The sequence below is a fragment of the Chiloscyllium plagiosum genome, chromosome 41, assembly GCF_004010195.1.
Source record: "Chiloscyllium plagiosum isolate BGI_BamShark_2017 chromosome 41, ASM401019v2, whole genome shotgun sequence".
NCBI lineage: Eukaryota > Metazoa > Chordata > Chondrichthyes > Orectolobiformes > Hemiscylliidae > Chiloscyllium > Chiloscyllium plagiosum.
In genome coordinates this window covers 13,586,742-13,607,161 of record NC_057750.1, presented here as the reverse complement: position 1 = coordinate 13,607,161, position 20,420 = coordinate 13,586,742, and the positions used below count along the sequence as shown (strand labels likewise).

Here is a 20,420-nt window from a genome sequence, read left to right as displayed (position 1 = left end):
CCCATCACCCCACCCCAAACCCCATCCCACCACCAGCCCTATTCCCCCCAACTTCCGCCCGCCACCCCTCCCCTCAGGAAGATCCCGCGAGTCCATGCACTGCCCGTCTCCTCCCGCTGTTGCGCCTCCCTTCTGTTAGATTTTGGTCTGCCTCTCTGTGACTGGCAGGAGGTCACATGCCCCCCGGGTTTTACCTCGAATTCATGTTTAAAAAAGTAACTGCCCTCTGAAGTTGGTCATTCCCGACAGTGCTATGGGCAAGAGAGCCAATCTGCTGGTGACCTAACTGAGAGGTAGTAAAGGCTTGAATAGGGAGGCTGACTGGCCTCCCAGGTGGGCCTTGATGCTACCCCTGAGCCTGGTACAGCAAAATGGTCCCCACCGTCTCAGCGATTCCTTTCTGAGTTTTGCAGAGAGGCAGTGGTCCCAGCAGAGACACAGTGAGATTGTAGATAGCTAACCAGGACTGAACAGAGAGCTTTATGAAGCCTTGCGAGCTGAACAGGAAACTGAAACCCTTATCTCGTAGCCTCTCTAGAACCTGAGGTGACTCTGTTTCTCTGAACTCGGGCCTTTCAGTTCAGAGAACTGAATTGAGAACTCCCGGCTGAGAGGATTTCCCCGAGATTCTCGCTGGCTGGAGTGTGAGACTGGTGATCTGTGCTCGTTGTCAAGGACACCAATCCCCTTGCCTTTTTGCCCCAAAGGAAGTGCCAGCGCTGGGCAGGAAGTGGGTGCCAGGCCTAAACCAGTCCTGTGTCAATCTGAAGAGAACCATTTGTGGGCCAACTGAGCCGTTCTAATGATTTACTCGTTGACATGATAGGGGCCTCCCTGGCTGGGTCCAGCATTTGTTGCCTGTCCCTAGTTGCCCCTTGTGAAGGTGGTGGGGAGCTGCCTTAGAGTCATAGACATATTTCTAAGGTGTGAGCAGAAAGATTTAAAATGGGCACGGTTGGTGGCAGGGAGAGGGCAACTTTTTCCGACAGAGAGTGGCTGGTGTGTGGATGTGGAAGTGGTGGATGTGGGGATAGTTACAACGTTTAAAAGACACTTGGATAAGTTGATGGGTTATGGGCCAGGAGCAGGCAAGAGGGACCAGTTTAGTTTGGGAACATGACACCGACTGGTTGGGCTGAAGACTCTGTTTCTGTGCTGTATGCTTCTCTGACTCTATAACCCCCTGGTCTGCCATCTTCTATAAACTCTGTGACAAGTGAGTAAGAGCAAGTTTTGACTCCCCACTTAGATGTGTCAACCTTTGGATCTCAACTGCCCCTGAAGACCAACTGAGAGACCCACTCGCACCATTTCTGAGGATAATTAAGAGTCAACTTCATTGCTGTGGGTCTAGAGTCACTTGGAGGCCAGACCAGGCAAGAAGGGCAGATTTTCTTCCCCAAAGGAGGTGAACCAGATGGGTTTTTACTGAGACTCATTATGTTCCAGGTCCACTATTTGAATTAAAATCCCACAGGTGGGAAGTTTTGCCCAGTTCTGAGCATATGTTGTCAGCACTGGTCAGTGGGAAGGGTCACAGATTCAGAATCCTCATTAGAAAGTAAGTTTTCATGCTGAAGTTTATTGAAGTAAAACCCTTCAACTCAACGCTGGTTAAACGCATGATGGAGAGAGGAATAGGAGGGGTGGAGGGCCGAAGGGCCTGTTCCTGGGCTGTAAAGTTTCTTTGCTCTTTGTGGGGTGATGGCTTTGGATGAAATGAGGCAGGAATCGGGTTGTGTGGACCATAGTAGAGGCCAGTTGGGCTGAATGGCCTGCTTCCATGCTGTAAAACGCTCCACAGCAACCGGGGTGGACACTGAGGCAGAACCGCCTTGGGAAACGGGACGAGAATGGGAGGGAAGCTCAGGGTTCAAAGAAGTCAGCGCCCACGGGCCGGCAGGACAGTGTCTCGGGCTGAATGTCCTTCGTCCATGATCCTTAACTTCCAGCCACTTACCGAGACGCAGGAGGGGAAAAGCGCGACCAGATTCGGGTGAAGATCTGCCATTTTGTAAGGTAAGTCGTGCACAATAGCCATGGGCTGGGAGTTTGAGGCCTTTGTAATTTGGATTCTCAGCTTTGGGGACTGTAGAGGAATGGACGTATATCCATGGCTGCTCTTCCTAGCAGCTCAGTTGTCACGAGACAGCCGGCTGACTCTGGGATCTGTGGGAGCTAGGTGTGAGACAATCACTTCAATCTTCAGTGGGAAGGTCGACACCCCAGAATGGTCAGCAGTGCAGGACTGGATATGTCACAGGATGGTCCTGAGGCCAGTGCAGCTTCCCCTGACCTTGGCCATCTTTATATGGAAGGCTATGCCCTCAACTGGTGGCACACTCCCCTCTGAGCTATCAGGTTCTGGGTTCAAGTCCGACTCTCGCCGCTAGGGCACATTGTCCGGGAGGTGGGAGTTATGGGGGAGTGGTGTCAGTTGCCACCTTAACACCCGAAACCTTCTGCCTCCCCCAGCGGGCCGTAAAGCCTCCCCAACGGCAGGTCTTCAAAGAAGCACCTTGCCCAATATTTCCCCCAGCGCAAAAGGTCCACTCGGCCAGTTGTGGGATCCTGCTGTGCACTTGTGGTGGCTAGCGGGTTCCACTTCCCGACGGTGACCCCTATCTCGGGGTGGGGGTAGCCTGTTGGCTTCGGGAGCTCCCGTCCACGGAAATCAAGTTTTCCTCTGATGATCCAGGAATTGAAAAACCGGCCATGATGGCTGACCCTGAGGCGGAGGTTGTGGGATAGTCGTTACCGGGATACCATGCTGGCCAGAATGGCCCCAAACTGTCATGAGAGAGTCTCCTTGATGGCGTGGTTGAGCAGTTGGTTGGTGTGGATCCGTGAGAGATTCATAGAATCCCTACAGTGTGGAAACAGGCCCTGCCCAACAAGTCCACACTGACCCTCCCAAAGAGTAAATCACCCACACCCATTCCCCTATTACTCTACATTTTCCCTGATGAATGCCCCTAACCTACACATCCCAGAACACTATGGGCAATTTCCCATGAGCAATCCACCATAACTTTCACATCTTTGGAGAAAACCCGCACAGACAGTCACCCGAGGCTGGAATCGAACCCGGGTCCCTGGCACTGTGAGGCAGCAGTGCAAACCATTGAGCCACTGTGCCGAGAGAGGAGAATGTGAGGGGGTGAGCAAAGACAGCACTGAAGAAGACAGGAGTTTGATCTTACTCAAAGACCTTCCCTGCTCAACCCTCTACCTGCAGGTGAAACTGGTTATAACCACACTGCAGTCTGTTGGGGCTTGCTCTGAGCAAACTGGGCCTTTGGTAGTGCAGCAAAGTTTCTGCTGCATTCGGAAAATCCAAGTCTTGCGGAAATGGTAGACGTGGAGTTGGAGGGAAGGGCTGGAGGAACAGGGCCTGAGCGGGGAAGGATCCCAGTGCTGCGCTGTTCTCAAAATTGCTCTGTCCTTCCCCCCAGGTACTGGATAGCACGTTATCCCATTGTGTTCACTGTGGACAGCAAACTGGAGGATGTGATGTCCCAGTTCTGGCAGTTGGCCCGAAATGAAGGCGAGGAATCTCACTGTCAGCTCATCGACACATCCAACATGTGAGAGCGGTTTCTCTGTCACACTCAGGAATCCCAAACACCCCCCGGCTCCGCGCCCCCCCCCCCCCCTCTGCACCCACCTAATGTCTCACCCCGCTGTCCTCAATCGCGCAAGACACAAGTGACGAGTTCAAATCCCAGTGACTAGCGTTACAGCCGGTACTGAGAGAGTGCTGCATTGTCAAAGGCTCTGTTAGATTCTCAAGTGGACCCACGCGATCTCGGTGATGTGTTTCAAAGCAGCAGCGGTGGCTTCCTCACCAATCTTAATCCCTCAGCCAACTCCACCACAAAGGTGATCATTGTCAATCCCGTTTCTGGGATCTACGCACTGTCCTGCATCAAATACTCCCTGCACAGGGTTAGATACAAAGTAAAGCTTCCTCTACACTGCCCCCATCAAACACTTCCAGCACAGGGTTGGTTCAGGATTAGATACAGAGTAAAGCTTTCTCGACACTGTCCCCATCAAACACTTCCAGCACAGGGTTGGTACAGGGTTAGATACAGAGTAAAGCTTCCTCTACACTGTCCCCATCAAACACTTCCAGCACAGGGTTGGTTCAGGATTAGATACAGAGTAAAGCTTTCTCTACACTGCCCCCATCAAACACTTCCAGCACAGGGTTGGTTCAGGATTAGATACAGAGTAAAGCTTTCTTTGCACTGCCCCCATCAAACACTTCCAGCACAGGGTTGGTACAAGGTTAGATACAGAGTAAAGCTTCCTCTACACTGCCCCCATCAAACACTTCCAGAACAGGGTTGGTACAGGGTTAGATACAGAGTAAAGCTTTCTCGACACTGTCCCCGGGCCTGGGCAGGCATTGGGCCCATTGCTTATGAAAGCAGTTTGGACCCAGCCTCAGAGGCTGTTCAATGCTAAGGAAGGGGCTGTACTAACGGCCTACCTCACCCCGCTGGCTTTTTGTCTCAGTAATTTACTGATATTTAAAGTTTTTTAACCCTCCACCCAATCCTCTTGCCAACGCTTGCCCCTCACCCACCTCCAATGGCTCCTCATAGTCTCCATAGCAACACGTGGAGTTGGCCCTTCCAGGCCCAATCACCATTCTTGACAGAAATAGTGAATTCTCTCCTCACAAAGGCTTAGGAAAATAGCCCGCTCGTAATTTTCCTGCAAATCAGTCTGCTGTTGCAACAACCCCTTAAAAGTGTCAAGCAACTGGACCTTTAAACCTTTAACAGCAGAAACTGGTGACGCCTCTTCACATTGTGCGCACATATATTGAAACACTTGACAAAAGCGATCACAGAGTGTGGCATCATGACACTGTCAACCTTCTCCCGCCTCTGTGTCAACAAATCTGCTCACGGCTTTGATTTATGGGAGTCTGAGCTCTCAGCCAAACGGTGACCCCAGGGGGAGATGGGTCTGAGGTCAGTGCCGAAAGCGACTGTGCTAAGCTTAGGAATGGAAACGAAATTTGTTGGAAACACTCGACAAGTCAAGCAGCATTAGTGGCAAGAAAGAGACTCAACCCGCGTTCGCACTGCTGCGAGCACCGCTCAAAGAGTCCGGCAGCCGTTTCTGAGTTTTTCCGGCATTTTCTGTCATTATTTCAGATTTTCATCTTCCACAGTGTTTGTGTTTCTTACGCAGTGAATGGGGTTGCAATCTGGGAGGAGCCTGACAAGGCAATGGATTCCACAGCCCATCTAAAAAAAAAAATAAACTTGAAGTAAGGAACAGAAAAGTGCAGGGCTATGCTGAAAAAGTCGGGGGAGTGGGGGCAGTTGATCTTTCGGAGTGCTAGCACAGCTGTGATGAGCTGAATGGCCGCCTCTTGTGCAGGCATCATTCCCTAGTTTTGGAAAAAGGCCCCTTTTGTTTGTCATTTCTGTCAACAATTTGGATGGAAATGCGGGAGGCATGGTTGGTAAGTTTGCAAATGACATCAAAATTGGTGTGGTACAGTGGACAGTGAGGACTGTTCTCTAAGCTTATAAAAGGGATCTCAATCAATTGGGCTGAGGAGTGGCAGATGGAATTTAATTTGGATAAATGTGAGGCGTTGCATTTGATAAAGCAACAAGGGCAGGATTTATGCAATTAAAATTAGGGCTTTGGGTAGTGTTGTAGAACAGAGGGACCTAGGGGTTCAGGTACATAATCCTTTGAAGTTTGTGTCATATGTAGACAGGAGAAAGTAAGGACTACAGATGCTGGAGATCAGAGCTGAAAATGTGTTGCTGGAAAAGCGCAGCAGGTCAGGCAGCATCAAAGGAGCAGGAGAGTCGACGTTTCGGGCATAAGTCCTTCTTCAGGAATGAGGAAAGTGTGTCCTAGCAGGCTAAGATAAAAGGTAGGGAGGAGGGACTTGGGGGAGGGGCGTTGGAAATGTGATAGGTGGAAAGAGGTCAAGGTGAGGGTGATAGGTCAGACTGGGGTGGGGGCGGAGAGGTCGGGAAGAAGATTGCAGGTTAGGAAGGCGGTGCTGAATTCGATGGATTAGACTGAGACAAGGTAGGGGGAGGGGGAAATGAGGAAACTGGTGAAATCCGAGTACTGAGGCTGTACAGGACCTTGGTGAGGCCTTTTCTGGTGTACTGTGACCAGTTCCACTCGCCCTGCTATAGGAAGGATATTATTAAATTGGAGAGGGTTCAGAAGAGAGTTACCAGGATGTTGCTGGGACTGGAGGGTTTGAGCTATAAGGAGTAGCTGGATAGGCTGAGAGTTCTTTCACTGGAGCGTAGGAGGTTGCGGGGTGACTTTTTAGAGGTTTATAAAATCATGAAGGACATGGATAGGGTAAACAGCAGGTGTCTTTTCCCTGGAGTGGAGGCTTTCAAGAATGGCGGGCATATTTTTAAGGGGAGAAGGGAAAGGTTTAAAAAAGGCATGAGGGGCAATTTCTTTACACAGAGACTGGTTCGTGTGAGGAATGAACTTTCTGAGGAAGTGTTAGATGCGAGTACAGTTACAACACTTAAAAGATAGTTTGGATAAGTTCATCAATAAGTAATGTTTGGAGAGATATGGTTCAGGAGCAGGCAGGTGGGACTAGTTTAGTTTGGGATTACGGTCGGCATGGACTGGTTGGACCCAAGGGGCCTGTATGACTCTAAGTAAACACCAGCTCCCAGTTAATCTCAGTCAGAGTCGTTGCTGTGACACCTTCGGGTCAATATTGGAGGGGGTGTTCTGCTGTACGATTGAGCGGTAACTCTCCTCTCCTACATGCACACAGACACATGCACGAATGGACGTGGAAGTACACGCAACACGCCATCTCTAGCAACAACAAAAAACGGAAAGTCTCCCTGCTTTTCGATCACCTGGAGCCGACGGAATTGGCAGAACACCTCAGCTACCTTGAGTTTAATTCCTTCTGCCAGTTAACGGTGAGCAGAGGCTTCCTGACGGTGCGTGGGTCGATAAAGTCAGAGACTGGGTATTTACTGGAGGCTGATGGGTTGGGTTTTTCAGTTTGGGTGTGCTCCCTCCCCATTTCCAAACCCTCTGGGAGGTTTTGACAGTGAATCCCTGCCTCTGAGTCACTGCGGACATTCGAGGATCTGCCTCAGGCTTGCCATGCTGCGCTGGATTTATCCATCATCACTGGGAGGACACAAGCCCTAAGAGCCGAGGCCAAACTAAGGCCATCTCTTCCAGTGGCCCGACTGAGGGAGTCCTGCACTGGAGGTGGACCACCTTATGGATGGGGCCGCCATCGCATGCGGGGGAGGGTAAAAGACCGCATGGCTGGCCTTTGGAGGGATTTCCCTCTCTGACGTCCCTCAGCCAGCATCATGGGAAAAGTGGACCCCATAGGCTGTCACCCTAGGATCCTGCTGTGCACCAAATTGGGTGGGCCACAGCCAATCAAGGTGCCCTGAATGCGCAAAAGGCACTCATTAAAAGCACTTTCTCTTCTGCCTTCCAGTACCTGGACTATAGGAGTTACATGGTGAGTGGGTGTGTGAGGGAGAATCCAGCGCTGGAGCATTCGGTGTCTTTGGTTAACGGGATCTCCCAGTGGGTGCAGCTGATGATTCTCAACAGGCCCACAGCAGCTCAGCGAGCTGAAGTCTTCACAAAGTTCATACACGTCGCTCAGGTAAGGATTCGGGCCTACCAACTGGTTGCTAGGCAGCCTTGCTGAGCACACTGGGGCAGGGCTCATTCTCCCCGATGATCTCACTATCGAGAATAATTATTTTTTCTTAACTCCCTGTGCTACAGCAAGCCAATTCGAATCAATTAATATCTCACAGCTCATCACACAACGAACCCTGGGCACTCTCTCTGCTTTAGTTTTGTCTTGGAACTGACAGATTATTTGAAACTCCTAAATGGAGCAGTTTAATCTGCAAGGCAGCCTTCAATAAACTGAGGACAATGGCAGAGGAATTTTCTGTGGTACCTCCTTGTTAGCCTTAGGTTTTTTCTCATTTGTTGGTCCCCTTCCCATTCTGCTGAACCCTGTTTATGGTTGCAGAATTATCGAGTCATACAGCACGGAAACAGACCCTTTGGCCCAACCAGTCCATGCCGACCATAATCCCAAACTGAACTAGTCCCATCTGCCTGATCCTGGCCCATATCCCTCCAAACCTTTCCTATTCATGAACTTATCCAAATGTCTTTTAAACGTTGTAACTGTCCCCACACCCACCACTTCCTCTGGAAGTCCATTCCACACACCAACCACTGTCTGTGTTGAAGCTGCCCCTCATGTCTTTCTTAAATCTTTCTCCTCTCACCTTAAAAATACGGCCCCTAGTTTTGAAATCGCCCACCCTAGAGGAAAAAAAACACCTGCCATTCACCTTATCTCATGATTTTATAAATATTTAGTTGGTCATCCCTCAACCTCCAATGTTCCAGTGAAAAAACATTCCCAGCATTTCCTTATAACTGATTCCTGATGAGCGGCTTTTGCCCGAAATGTCGATTCTCCTGCTCCTCGGACGCTGCCTGATCTGCTGTGTTTTTCCAGCACCACTCTGATCTTGACTCTAATCTCCAGCATCTGCAATCCTCACTTTCACCTTATAACTGAAACCCTCCATCCTGGTAAATCTCTTCTGAATCTGCTCCAATTGAATAATATCCTTTCCATGGCAGGGAAACCGTGTTCTGTTTCTACACCCCTGTCCCTTTCCCTTCCCCTGCCTCCCTCCACCCCACAACTATACCTGATCACATCAACCTACCCTTCTTATACCCTCCTCGCCAGTTTATCTAGCTTCCCTTTCTCGTTCTCTATAAAATGCCGTCGTAATTGGAAATTAGCCACTCCAAGTGCCATGACCCAGCTACTCTCTGGGGGGGGGGGGGCATTTCTCTTGAATTCCTGACTGGATTTACCAGACACCAACTAATATCGATGGTCCCTCATTCTAGTCGGCTGCACGCGTCTATTTTCTATTCTCTTGTGGGATGTGGGCAAGGCTGGCATTTATGCCCATCCCTCATTGGCTCTCTGGGCCATTTTAGAGTCAGCCACACACGGGTTTAGAATCGCATGAAGACCAGACTGGGTAAGGATGGCAGATCTATGTCCCACAAAGGTGGAGTGAATGGATTCTTATAATGGCCACCTTTTGACTTCAACGACGTTTAATTCCGATTTTTTAAGAGAGTTGAGTTGAATTTTCACTTTCCCCAGTTGCCATGGTGGAACGTTTACACCAAAACAGAAAAACAGAAGGCCATTCGGCCCCTCGAGCCTGTTCCGCCATTCAATAAGATTACGGCTGATCGTCCAATTCAATCCCTGTTCCCGCTTGCTCTCTTTAGCCAGAAGAAGTCAATCTAACTCCTTCTTGAAAACATTCAATGTTTTGGCCTCAACCACTTTCTGTGGGAGTGAATTCCAAAGGCTCCCCACTCTCTGGGTGAAGACATTTCTCCCCATTTCAGTCCTAAACTCCACTCAGTCCCCGTATCCTTAAACTGTTAATCCTCTGGTTCTGAACTCTATGGTCATCAGGAACATCCTTCTCTGTTTCGCCCAGTGGACCTTTCAAATGTTCGAATCCCGCGTGGCCCCACGGCATTTGCCCAAATCTTCGGTTTACCACTCTGCTCCCACAATCTCACTGTGGAAACCGTACAAACATTTTCTCTAAATGCACCCAAACAAACTCTTTTTGAGTCCTAAAGACCTAGAGTTAAAACAGCACAGAAACAGACCCTTCTGTCCTATTCACCCAAGCTGACCAGATATCCTAAATTAATCCTGTCCCATTTGCCAACACTTGGTCCAATTTCCTCCAAACCCTTCCTATTCATATACCCATCCAGATACCTTTTAAATGTTGCAATTGTACCAGCCTCCACCACTTCCTCTGGCAGCTCATTCCATACACGTACCACCCTCTGTGTGAAAAAGTTGCCCCTCAGGTCCCTTTTAAGTCTTTCCCCTCTCACCTTAAACCTATGTCCTCTAGTTTTGGACTCTCATACCCTTGGACAAAGCTTTAACACCCTATCCATGCCCCTCATGATTTGATAAACCTCTACAAGGTCACCCCTCAGCCTCCGACGCTCCAGGGAAAACAGCCCCAGCCTGTTCAGCCTCTCCCTGTAGCTCAAATCCTCCAACCCCGGCAACATCCATTCTGAACCCTTTCAAGTTTCACAACATCTTTCCTCTTGCAGGGAGACCAGATTTGTATGTAGGAGGAGAAAGTGAGGTCTGCAGATGCTGGAGATCAGAGCTGGAAATGTGTTGCTGGAAAAGCGCAGCAGGTCAGGCAGCATCCAGGGAACAGGAGAATCGACGTTTCGGGCATAAGCCCTGAAGAAGGGCTTATGCCCGAAACGTCGATTCTCCTGTTCCCTGGATGCTGCCTGACCTGCTGCGCTTTTCCAGCAACACATTTCCAGATTTGTATGTAGTATTTTCTTGAAGCCACTTTTACATTTTGACATTAATAGGTCTCTAGACTGTTCAGTCCTTCCTGATTTCATAATCTCTTAATCTGGCATCGTCCTGGTAAATTGTCCATACCTTCACCTGCGTTTTGCGACACAGGGAGAGCAGAAATGTGCTCCTTTCTCCACAAAGTCCAAGGTAAGCTCACCTCCTTACAGTTCTAGCAAACAGGAAATGAACTCCTGGGTCCTACTGCTCCCCTTTGTGACATTATTCATCTCCATTGTCGTTCCCAGCCAGTTGTGCCCCAGAATCCCACAACTGCTCAACCTTCAAATCATAATCGCACAGCACGTTAATTCATAATCACTTATCAATGCTCATTTTTCTGTCTCTGCTATACTTGACTGGCCTGACCTACACGTGACTCCAGTCCCACAGCAATAACTGCCCTCTGAAATAGCCACTACTGTGCTCAAGGGCAATTAGGGATGGGCAACAAATTCTGGGCCTTGCCAGTGAGACTCATGTCCCATGAAGACGTTATTGAAAAAAAAACAAAAACGGTAATGCATTTTGATCCAATCTCTGGGATTTAGTGGAATGCACTTGCGTCCATAGAATCCCCCATCGTGTGGAAACAGGCCATTCAGCCTAACGAGTCCACATCGACCCTCTGAAGGGCATCCCACTCAGATCCATCCCCCTGCAATGCCCGTGGCTAACACACCTAGTCTGCACATCCCTGAACACTCTGGGCAATTTAGCACAGCCAATCCACCCTAACCTGCACATCCCTGGATTGTGGGAAGAAACCGGAGTAAATGAGGAGAACTCCATGTATTATGGTCAGCCAAGGGTGGAACTGAACCTGGGTCCCTGATGTTGTAAGGCAGTAGTGCTAACCACTGAGACACCATGTCAATCAGAGGCCTGGGCTAATAATCCTGGGAACGTCAGTTTGGAATCTCACTGCAAGTGGCTAGTCAAATTTGAATTCCGGATGAGAGAAAAAAAAAATCTAATGGTAAACAGGAGGCCATCATTAAAATTGTCGTAAAAACCCACCCGATTCACCAACGTCCTGAAGGGAAGGAAATCTGTCATCCTTACCCGGTCCGGCCTACACATGACGCCAGATCCACAATAGAGTGGTTTATTCTGAACTGGCCTTATAAATGGTTGAATAAGCCACTCAATTCAAGGGAAAATAGATACTGGCAAGAAATGATGGTGAAAGCCAGATGGTAATAAAGGAGCAAAGCTAGTGACTAAGACGTACCAATTGCTGTGGGACCGGAGTCACGTGTAGGTCAGGCCAGTCAAGTGTAGCGGAGGCAGAAAAATGACCATTGATAAGTGGTTATTAATTAACGTGCTGTGTGAGTATGATTTGAAGGTTGAGTAGTTAAGGGGTACAGGGGCACAACTGACTGGGAACGACAATGGAGATGAATAATGTCCATAATCTTGGACTTTGTGGAGAAAGGAGCACATTTCTGCTCTCCCTGTGTCGCAAAACGCAGGTGAAGGTATGGACAATTTACAAGGACAAAATGGAGGACCAGTTTCCAATTATCATGTTGTTTTCATGTTCCTTTTTTCTAACCCCCTCTCTTGGTGTCCACACTCGATGACAGAACGAAGAAAGGTGAAACGTGAATGGTGGTGGGGGCCTCTTTAAAACGCGAGTGTCCTGTTTGGGCTCACCTTCCGCACTGGAGTCGTTTGATGTTCCTCATTGCCTTCTTCTTGCCTCACAGAAACTGCGGTTGCTCCAGAACTTTAACACTCTCATGGCAGTGATCGGAGGCCTCTGTCACAGCGCCATTTCCCGGCTCAAGGAAACCAGCTCCTACCTCTCTCAGGATGTTACCAAGGTCTGTCCTCTTTACTCATGCCTCTCTCTCTCTCTCTCTCTCTCTCTCGCTCAGTTGGGCCATGTGCCGTGTAGAGGGACCTGGGTGTTCTTGTGTATGAATCACAGAAGGTTGGTCTGCACGTACAACATATAATTAGGAAGGCAAATGGAATTTTGTCCTTCATTGCTAAAGGGATTAAGTTTAAAAGCAGGGAGGTTATGTTGCAGCTGTACAGGCTGTGATGAGGCCACACTTGGAGTACTGTGTGCAGTTTTGGTCTCCTTCCTTGCGAAAGGATGTATTGGCACTGAAGGGAATGCAGAGGAAGTTCACCTGGTTGATTCCAGAGTTGAGGGGGTTGGCTTATGAGGAGAGACTGAGTAGATTGGGATTATATTCATTGGAATTTAGGAGAATGAGGGGGGGGTGTCTTATAGAAACATATAAAATTATGAAGGGAATAGATAAGATAGAGGTAGAGAGGACCTCTCCACTGGCAGGTGAAACTAGGACAAGAGGGCATAGCCTCAAGATTAGGGGGAGCAGATTTAGGATTGAATTGAGAATGAACATCTTCACCCAGAGGGTTATGAATCTGTGGAATTCCTTGCCCAATGAAGTTGTTGACGCTACTTCAGTAAACGCTTTTAAAGCGAAGGTAGATTTTGTTTTGAACAGTAAAGGAATTAAGAGTTAGAGTGAGAGGGCGGGTAAGTGGAGCTGAGTCGATGAGAAGCTCAGCCATGATCTTATTGAATGGTGGAGCGGGCTCGAGGGACCAGACGGCCTAACCCCTGCTCCTAGTTCTTGTGGTCTTATGATTATTTTTGGCTCCATCTGACTCTGAGATGCTGAGGGATCTGTAAGACCTGAGGCAGCAGGAGATTTGGAAACTGGAATAGTAGCAGCTAAAAGCAGGAAAAGCTGGGATAGGTGAACTATTTCCATTGGTTAGGGATTCTCGAAGGAAGAGCATAGTCTGAGAACTCAGACCGTTCAGGAGAGACGTTACGAAGCACTTCCACACACAAAGGGTGGTAGATGCTTGGAATTCCCTTCCACAAATGGTAGTGGACGCTGGATCGGTTGCTAATTTTAAATCTGAGGTGGATAAGTTGTTGTTAAGATACAGGAAGGGATGCAGGCCAAAAGCAGGTACATGGAGTTTAGGCCACTGAATTGCCGTGATCTCATTAAATGGTAGTACAGACTCGAGGAGTTGAATGGCCTACTCCTGTTGCTCTGTCCTCCAGAGAATCTCAGTGGAGAGAAAGAGAGGTCAACATTCAAGAGCTGACTAGGACCATCAGGGCCTACTCTGCCATTCAGTGAGATCATGGCTGATTTGATGTCGTCCTTTCGGTGGCAGCCTGGAATGTTGGGCTGGATTGTTGCCGACTGGAACGGATTCTGAGATTCTTGCTCGCATTCCCGGTGACATTGAACTGGAAAAAGGTTGGGAGCAGCAATCCCACATCCGGTGGGGGGCATTCCCTGGTTCCCGAGGAGCAGGAGAATCAACGTTTCAGGCAAGAGCCTTTCATCAGGAGCCTGACAGAAACACTGATTCTCCTGCTCCTCGGATGCTGCCTGACCTGCCGCGCTTTTCCAGCGCCACACTCTCGACTCTGATCTCCGGCATCTGCAGTCCTCACTTTCTCCGAGTTCTGTGGAGTCCACGAGCTTAGCCAGGACTTTGTGACGCCCCATCTCTTAGAGGAGTCATGAACCGTAAACTTAATGATGGCTTTGAGAGGCCTCATGTCCTTCTGCCAACCCGTGCCCTCCCATCAAACTTCAACAGTGAGTCGTTCCTCTCTGGAACAAGCCAGGGCACATCCATACCCATTCTCCCGTATCTGCCCGGTGCCGAAATAATGAATGGGATAGTAACAACGGTATGTGTGGAATGTTTTAAACAGAAAGCCACTCATAATTTCCCCTAAAAAGAAACTGAGACCACAGCTACCCAATGAGACTGTCACTCAGCCAGATCTCTGATGTAGCAGGGTCAGAAACTATGAGGACTTGACTCTTTCATATATTGTGTAAAACAAATTCGCCCATTGACAAAAAAAAATGATGAAGCCATCATTCGAGCAATGTGTGCCCTTCAGTGCATCGTTTTCAGTAATGTAAGAACTTGATGAATGTCTAGACTCCCAGCCATGCCTCAATATCTACATACAGTTGGTTGTTGCGTTCGTCTGTGACCCCGTGCAATACAAAAATCACTCAATAACAAATACATTTGAAATGTGTCATTGCGCTATAGCCTACACATACTTTAAAAGTTCGCATTTTTAAAAAATTGTTCCCCAACTGCGTTCCCGCCAAATTGCGTTGACGAAACGCACGTTAGAGGAGAACAGCCTGTACCCCCTCACTAAGTTCATATATGGTCACCTATACAAGACACAGAGACCGCTCGTTACCTTGGACACTTACCATATTGGGTATCTCTGCTTTCAGGCATGAGAGAAAGAGAGTTGAAATGCATGCTTAATTCGCAGCAGTGGTATTGAGTGGCACAGTGGCTCAGCACTGCTGCCTCACAGCGCCAGGGACCCGGGTTCAATTCCACCCTCAGGCAATTGTCCTCCCTGTGTCTGCGCGGGTTTCCTCCCACAGTCCAAAAATGTTCAGCCTGGGTGGATTGGCCAGGATAAATTGCAGGTAGCATGCAAAGTAAGTGGGTTAGCCATGGGAAGTGCAAAGGGAACGTCGACTCTCCTGCACCTCGGATGCTGCCAGGTTTTCCAGCACCGCACTCTCGACTCTGACCTGCAGTCCTCACTTTCTCCTGGGATCTGGGGTGGGATGCTCTTCGGAGAGTTGATGCCACTGATTATGAGTAGGGGATGAGTATAGTTCTGTTGGCCTAGTCTCTAATAATCGGTCACTTACCCCTGATAATGTTCTTCTGTCTCTTCATCGCAGACATTGAATGAAATGACAGAGCTTCTGTCCTCCTGCAGTAACTATAGCAACTATCGGCGGGTCTTCAGTGAATGCACTGGTTTTAAAATCCCCATCCTTGGGGTCCACCTGAAGGACCTGGTCTCCCTGAATGAAGCCCTGCCAGACTATATAGAGGATAAGAAGATTAACCTGAACAAGCTGCAGCAGCTGTACAGTCGCATCCTGGAGCTGATCCAGATCCAGGGCAGTACGCCACCGTTCGAAGCTAACAAAGACCTTGTCCATCTGCTGACGGTGAGTCGATCCCATTCGCCTTGGTTGGGAACGGGAATGAATAATGGCCAGACCCCAACTAACCCTGGACAGGATCAATCTCTGAAGCTTTCTGTGACTTCTATCGTTAAATATCAAAGTATTTCTCCAAGGGTTTGGCCACCAGTCCAAGTATCTCGGAAAGGGCCTTCCCAGGGAAGTAATGGCCAAAATGGTATTATCACTGGATTATTAATCCAGAGGTACAGGCAATGTTCTGGGCTCGATTCCTGCCGTGGTGGAATTTGAATTCAATTTTAAAATCAAATCTGGAGTTAAGAGTCTGGTGACTGGGGTGATGTGGTGGCTCAGTGGCTAGCACTGTTGCCTCACAGCACCAGGGTCCCAGGTTCAATTCCAGCCTCGGGGTGACTGTCTGTGTTGGCGTTTGCATGTTCTCCCTGTGCCTGTGTGGGTTTCCTCCCTTATCATTATGCCCTCTGGTTTTGGACTCTCCTACCCTTGGCTAGTCAGCTTATCTACACTCCACGTGATATTATAAACCTCTACAAAGTGATCCAGTCCAAGGATGTGCAGGATGGGTGGATTGGCCATACTAAATTGCTTGTAGTGTCCATGGGTTTTGCAGGCTAGGTGGGTTAGCCATGGGGAATGCAGGGGATAAGGTGGGTCTGGGTGGGATGCTCTTCAATGGGCCAAGTGGTCTGCTTCCACACTTCTCAATGACTATCAAACCACAGTTAGTTGTTGGGGAGTAACCCATCTGGTTCACTAAAGTTCTTCAGGGAAGGAGATTTGCCATCCTTAGCTGATCTGGCCTACATGTGACTCCAGACCCACAGTGACGTGGTTGACGCTTAACAGCCCTCTGGGTAATTAGGAATGAGCAATATGTGGCCAGTGATGCCCACATCTGGTGAATAAATCAAAAGAATTCAGAGACTATCTAATGACACTCCTGTGAGGCACCTTGGCATTTCTCTATCAATGTATGTTTCTGGCTTGGCATTATGGACTAGACTAAATCCCCTCAAAATATTCAGAAGGTAACCTGGACCCTGACCTTTTCTTATTTTAGAGGCAAATTTAAGGAGTTGCTTTCCAAATTCAATTGGTCAAACTATTGGATTAAAACAAAACATGTTTTATTCATCCACTGTCATCAAAAATGCAACAAAATAATGAAGGAATTCACATTATTGGAACACTTAATAGAATAATAGGTACAGGAACTAATACTAATTAACTGTCCCAATATAGTAACAGCTCATAAACACACACCCTTGGCAAATAGGCAAACTCAGAAAAGCAGAACTGGCTCACATACGATTCCCATAGCAGGAAAAGAAGGTCCAGCTTTTGGTGTAAACAAGAGAGGGGGAAAAAAAAATCTTCCACTTCTTCAAGACCCCAACCACAGCTGCTGAGAGCTAAAACTACAAATCCTGGCTCTCTGTGGGAGCTTGACCCCACCCAGCCAGGCTGCTTCTATTGTTCCAGCTTTAAACCAACCCCTCACAATATGTTTACGCTAGCAGACCGTTTGTCACCTCTGCCTTAAAAGCTCTCTTTAAAAAAAAAAGGACGAAATATACTTCGTAAAGCCATAGTATCATAGAGTCATAGAGATGTACAGCACAGAAACAGACCCTTCAGTCCAAGAGCTCTTAAGGAAAGTGGGGATAAGGCAGGAACAGGATACTGATTGAGGATTGAGGATGATCAGCCATGATGAATGGTGGTGCTGGCTCAAAGGGCAGAATGGCCTACTCCTGCACCTATTGTCTATAGTCTATTGTCTAACCCCTCCATGCCGACCAGCTATCCCAACCCAATCTAGTCCCACCTGCCAGCACCTGGCCCATATCCCTCCAAACCCTTCCTATTCATATACCCATCCAGATGCCTTTTAAATGCTGCAATTGTACCAGCCTCCACCACATCCTCTGGCAGCTCATTCCATACCCGTACCACCCTCTGTGTGAAAAGCCATCACAAAGGAGATACAGACCTTGCAATTTTGGTGCCTTCTGTCTGAATTTGCGGGCATCCGAAAGAAAGATTCCCAGTAAAAAGCACAGCATCAGTGGGCACTACGTTGTGAGGTGGCGAAGGCTAATTTTGTACCAACTGGAAACAGAGTGGGTCTGGGTAGGGAGTGAAGAATCAAACTGGGCTCTTGAGATGATGTTTCTGAGTTTCCTGAAAGAGTCAAACGTGAGACTGGCCTGGAGCACCAACCTTACACAAAAAAAAAAAATCCTTGAGTTGCAAAACGTCATTGAAAATAGAAACCTGAATAGAAAGTGGTAGAGAAACTCAGCAGGTCTGGCAACATCCGTGGAGAGAGAAACAGGGTTAATGTTTTGAGTCCTCACCTGGCTCCTCTTCAGCACTGAAGACAGAAATGCTACCGGTTTTCTAATAACAACAAAGAGGGGAGGGGATTGGGTGGAGTGACAGGTCGAGAGAGATTCAGTGAAAAAGATGGGACGGAACAAAATTCAAAGGGATTGCTAGGGGCAGGATTGGACGGTTTGAGCTATAGGGAGAGGCAAAATCAAACATAGAAATTGCTGGAAAAGCTCAACAGGTCTGGAGCATCTGTGGAGAGAAATCAGTTAATGTTTCGGGTCCAGTCACCTTTCCTCAGATTGGGATTTTTTTCCCTGGAGTGTGGGAGGCTGAGGGGATAGGGATTTATAAAATCATGAGGGGCATGGATAGAGTGAATAGCCAAGGTCTTTTTCAAAACTACAGGGCATAGGTTTAAAGTGAGAGGGGAAAGATTTAAAAGAGACCTAAGGGGCAACATTTTCACATAGAGGGTGGTACGTGTGTGGAATGAGCTGCCAGAGGATGTGGTGGAGGCTGGTACAATTGCAACATTTAAGAGGCATCTGGGCAAGTACATGAATAGGAAGGGTTTGGAGGGATATGAGCCAAACACAGGTAAATGGGACTAGTTTAATTTGGGAGACCTGGTCAGCATGGATGAGTCGGGCCGAAGGGTCTGTTTTGGTGCTGTATGACTCAATGACTGCAGCAATAAACAAAAAGTTGTTTTGGGGTAAGGGTTAATGGCAGAGTAAATCATAGAATCGTACAATCTCTACAGTGCAAACGTAGACCGTTCAGCCCATTGAGTCCGCACTGACCCTCCAAAAATCATCCCACCCCCTACTTTCTCCCCACATTTCCAGGGGTTAATCCACCTAGCATGCACATCCCTGAACACTATGGGCAATTTAGCATGGCCAGTTCACCCTAACCTGCACATCTTTGGACCGTGGAGCACCTGGAGGTAACCCACACAGACACCGGGGGGGGGGGGAACAGCTCCACGCAGGAGCTGAAAGTGTGGAGTCAAGATCAACTCTGGCACTAGGGGAGTAAATAAAATGGTCGAGAAAGGAAGTTGAAAGTCTGCAGTGTTGAGTCAAGAGGGCTGTAAATTGGTAAGCTGCTGAATGATAAAATCAGTCTCGCTTTCAACGGAGGCTGGGAACTGAGATTCCAATTAGTGATGGCCAACTGGAGAAGCCTGAAGAGAAGGGTATCACCCTCTTCAATACAGTAAACATCGAGGCCTTCAGCTTGGACCCCAATGGGGTTAGTTTGTGGGCAAGCACCCAGAGCATCAGAAGAAGGGGAATGTCATATTTAACTTACCGCTGTCCGTCTTAAATAGGGAGATAACAGGGTTGGATGCAGGATGGGGCCCATCACAATTTTGGGTTTGGTTTCGGATTCAGGCAGTTCCCAGATGGACATTAGACAAGTGTCTATATATGTAAGTAAAGGGGCCTTTTATAGACCTGGGGAGGGGAGGGTGGGGAGAGGATGATGTTGGCAAGTAGGACTGTCCATAGTGCACCAATGAGTGGGAGTGACTACATCGCCCTACAGGGAGCCAGCACAGCCTTGATGGGACGAGTGACCTCCTTCTAAATGGTAATGACTCAATTACTCATGACCCATTGACCAATAGTTTGTCACCACGATCGTCCAAATCCATTGAAGTGTTGTTGTAATTGGGACAACCTTGATGATGAACTATTGGTCAACGGGTCATGAGTAATTGAATTCTCAGAAGCAGGTATTAGGGAAACCCCGACTCTGGGTCACAGCAGTGGGTTCTAAGAGAGGTGACCAACGGGTTGGGCAAATAGATAGACTTTAAGGAGGGTCAGAGAGGCGCAGGGTTCTAACTGGCTGAAGGGACAGCCACCAACAGTGGGGTGGTGAACAAAGGGGATAGTTTGAGGAGGGCACCCTGGTTTCTTGCAGAGTTGTCGAGCAGGAATGCCTTACACACAGAGTGAATGAGGAATAAGGCTTTTGAGAACTTTTTAAATGGACGCTTTCCTGTCTGAGGTGTTGCAAGAGAGAGTTAGCAAAAGGCTTTCCCAGTGTAACATCAAAGGATACTGCATGACCCAAATCTGAGTAACTGGCAAATGGAGTATAATGTGGGAAAATGTGAATCGGTTCATCTTAGAAGAGGGAACAAATGAACAGAGTATGATTTAAAAGGAGAGAAAGCTGCAGCACAAAGGGACTGGGGGGATGGGGGGGGGGACTTGTACGTGAAACCCAGAAAGCCAGCAGGACATAGGTACAGCAGGGAATCATGAAGGATCATGGGACGTTAGCCCTTTTTTCATGGGCATTGGAGTATAAGGGTTGTGCAGGTTAGGAGCATTGGCCATGGGAAATGCAGGGTTACAGAGATGGGCTAGGCCTGTGAGTCTGGTTGGGGATTAGTGGTGCTGGAAGAGCACAGCAGTTCAGGCAGCATCCAAGGAGCTTCGAATTCGACGTTTCAGGCAAAAGCCCTTCATCAGGAATAAAGGCAGTGAGCCTGGAGCGTGGAGAGATAAGCTAGAGGAGGGTGGGGGTAGGGAGAAAGTAGCATAGAGTAC

At 48.4% G+C, this 20,420-nt stretch overlaps 1 protein-coding gene across 3 annotated transcripts in view; it reads left to right on the top strand.

The window, feature by feature from the left end:
• The window catches only part of rasgrp4 (RAS guanyl releasing protein 4), a 95,991-nt gene that overhangs the window by 42,825 nt on the left and 32,746 nt on the right, over positions 1-20,420 (top strand). For all 3 annotated transcript variants that reach the window (XM_043680983.1, XM_043680982.1, XM_043680984.1), the window contains exons 4-9: positions 1,957-2,019; positions 3,456-3,587; positions 6,803-6,956; positions 7,499-7,672; positions 12,202-12,318; positions 15,241-15,516. In XM_043680983.1, the coding sequence (XP_043536918.1) occupies positions 1,957-2,019; positions 3,456-3,587; positions 6,803-6,956; positions 7,499-7,672; positions 12,202-12,318; positions 15,241-15,516 (916 nt within the window). The remainder of the gene's footprint in view (positions 1-1,956; positions 2,020-3,455; positions 3,588-6,802; positions 6,957-7,498; positions 7,673-12,201; positions 12,319-15,240; positions 15,517-20,420) is intronic.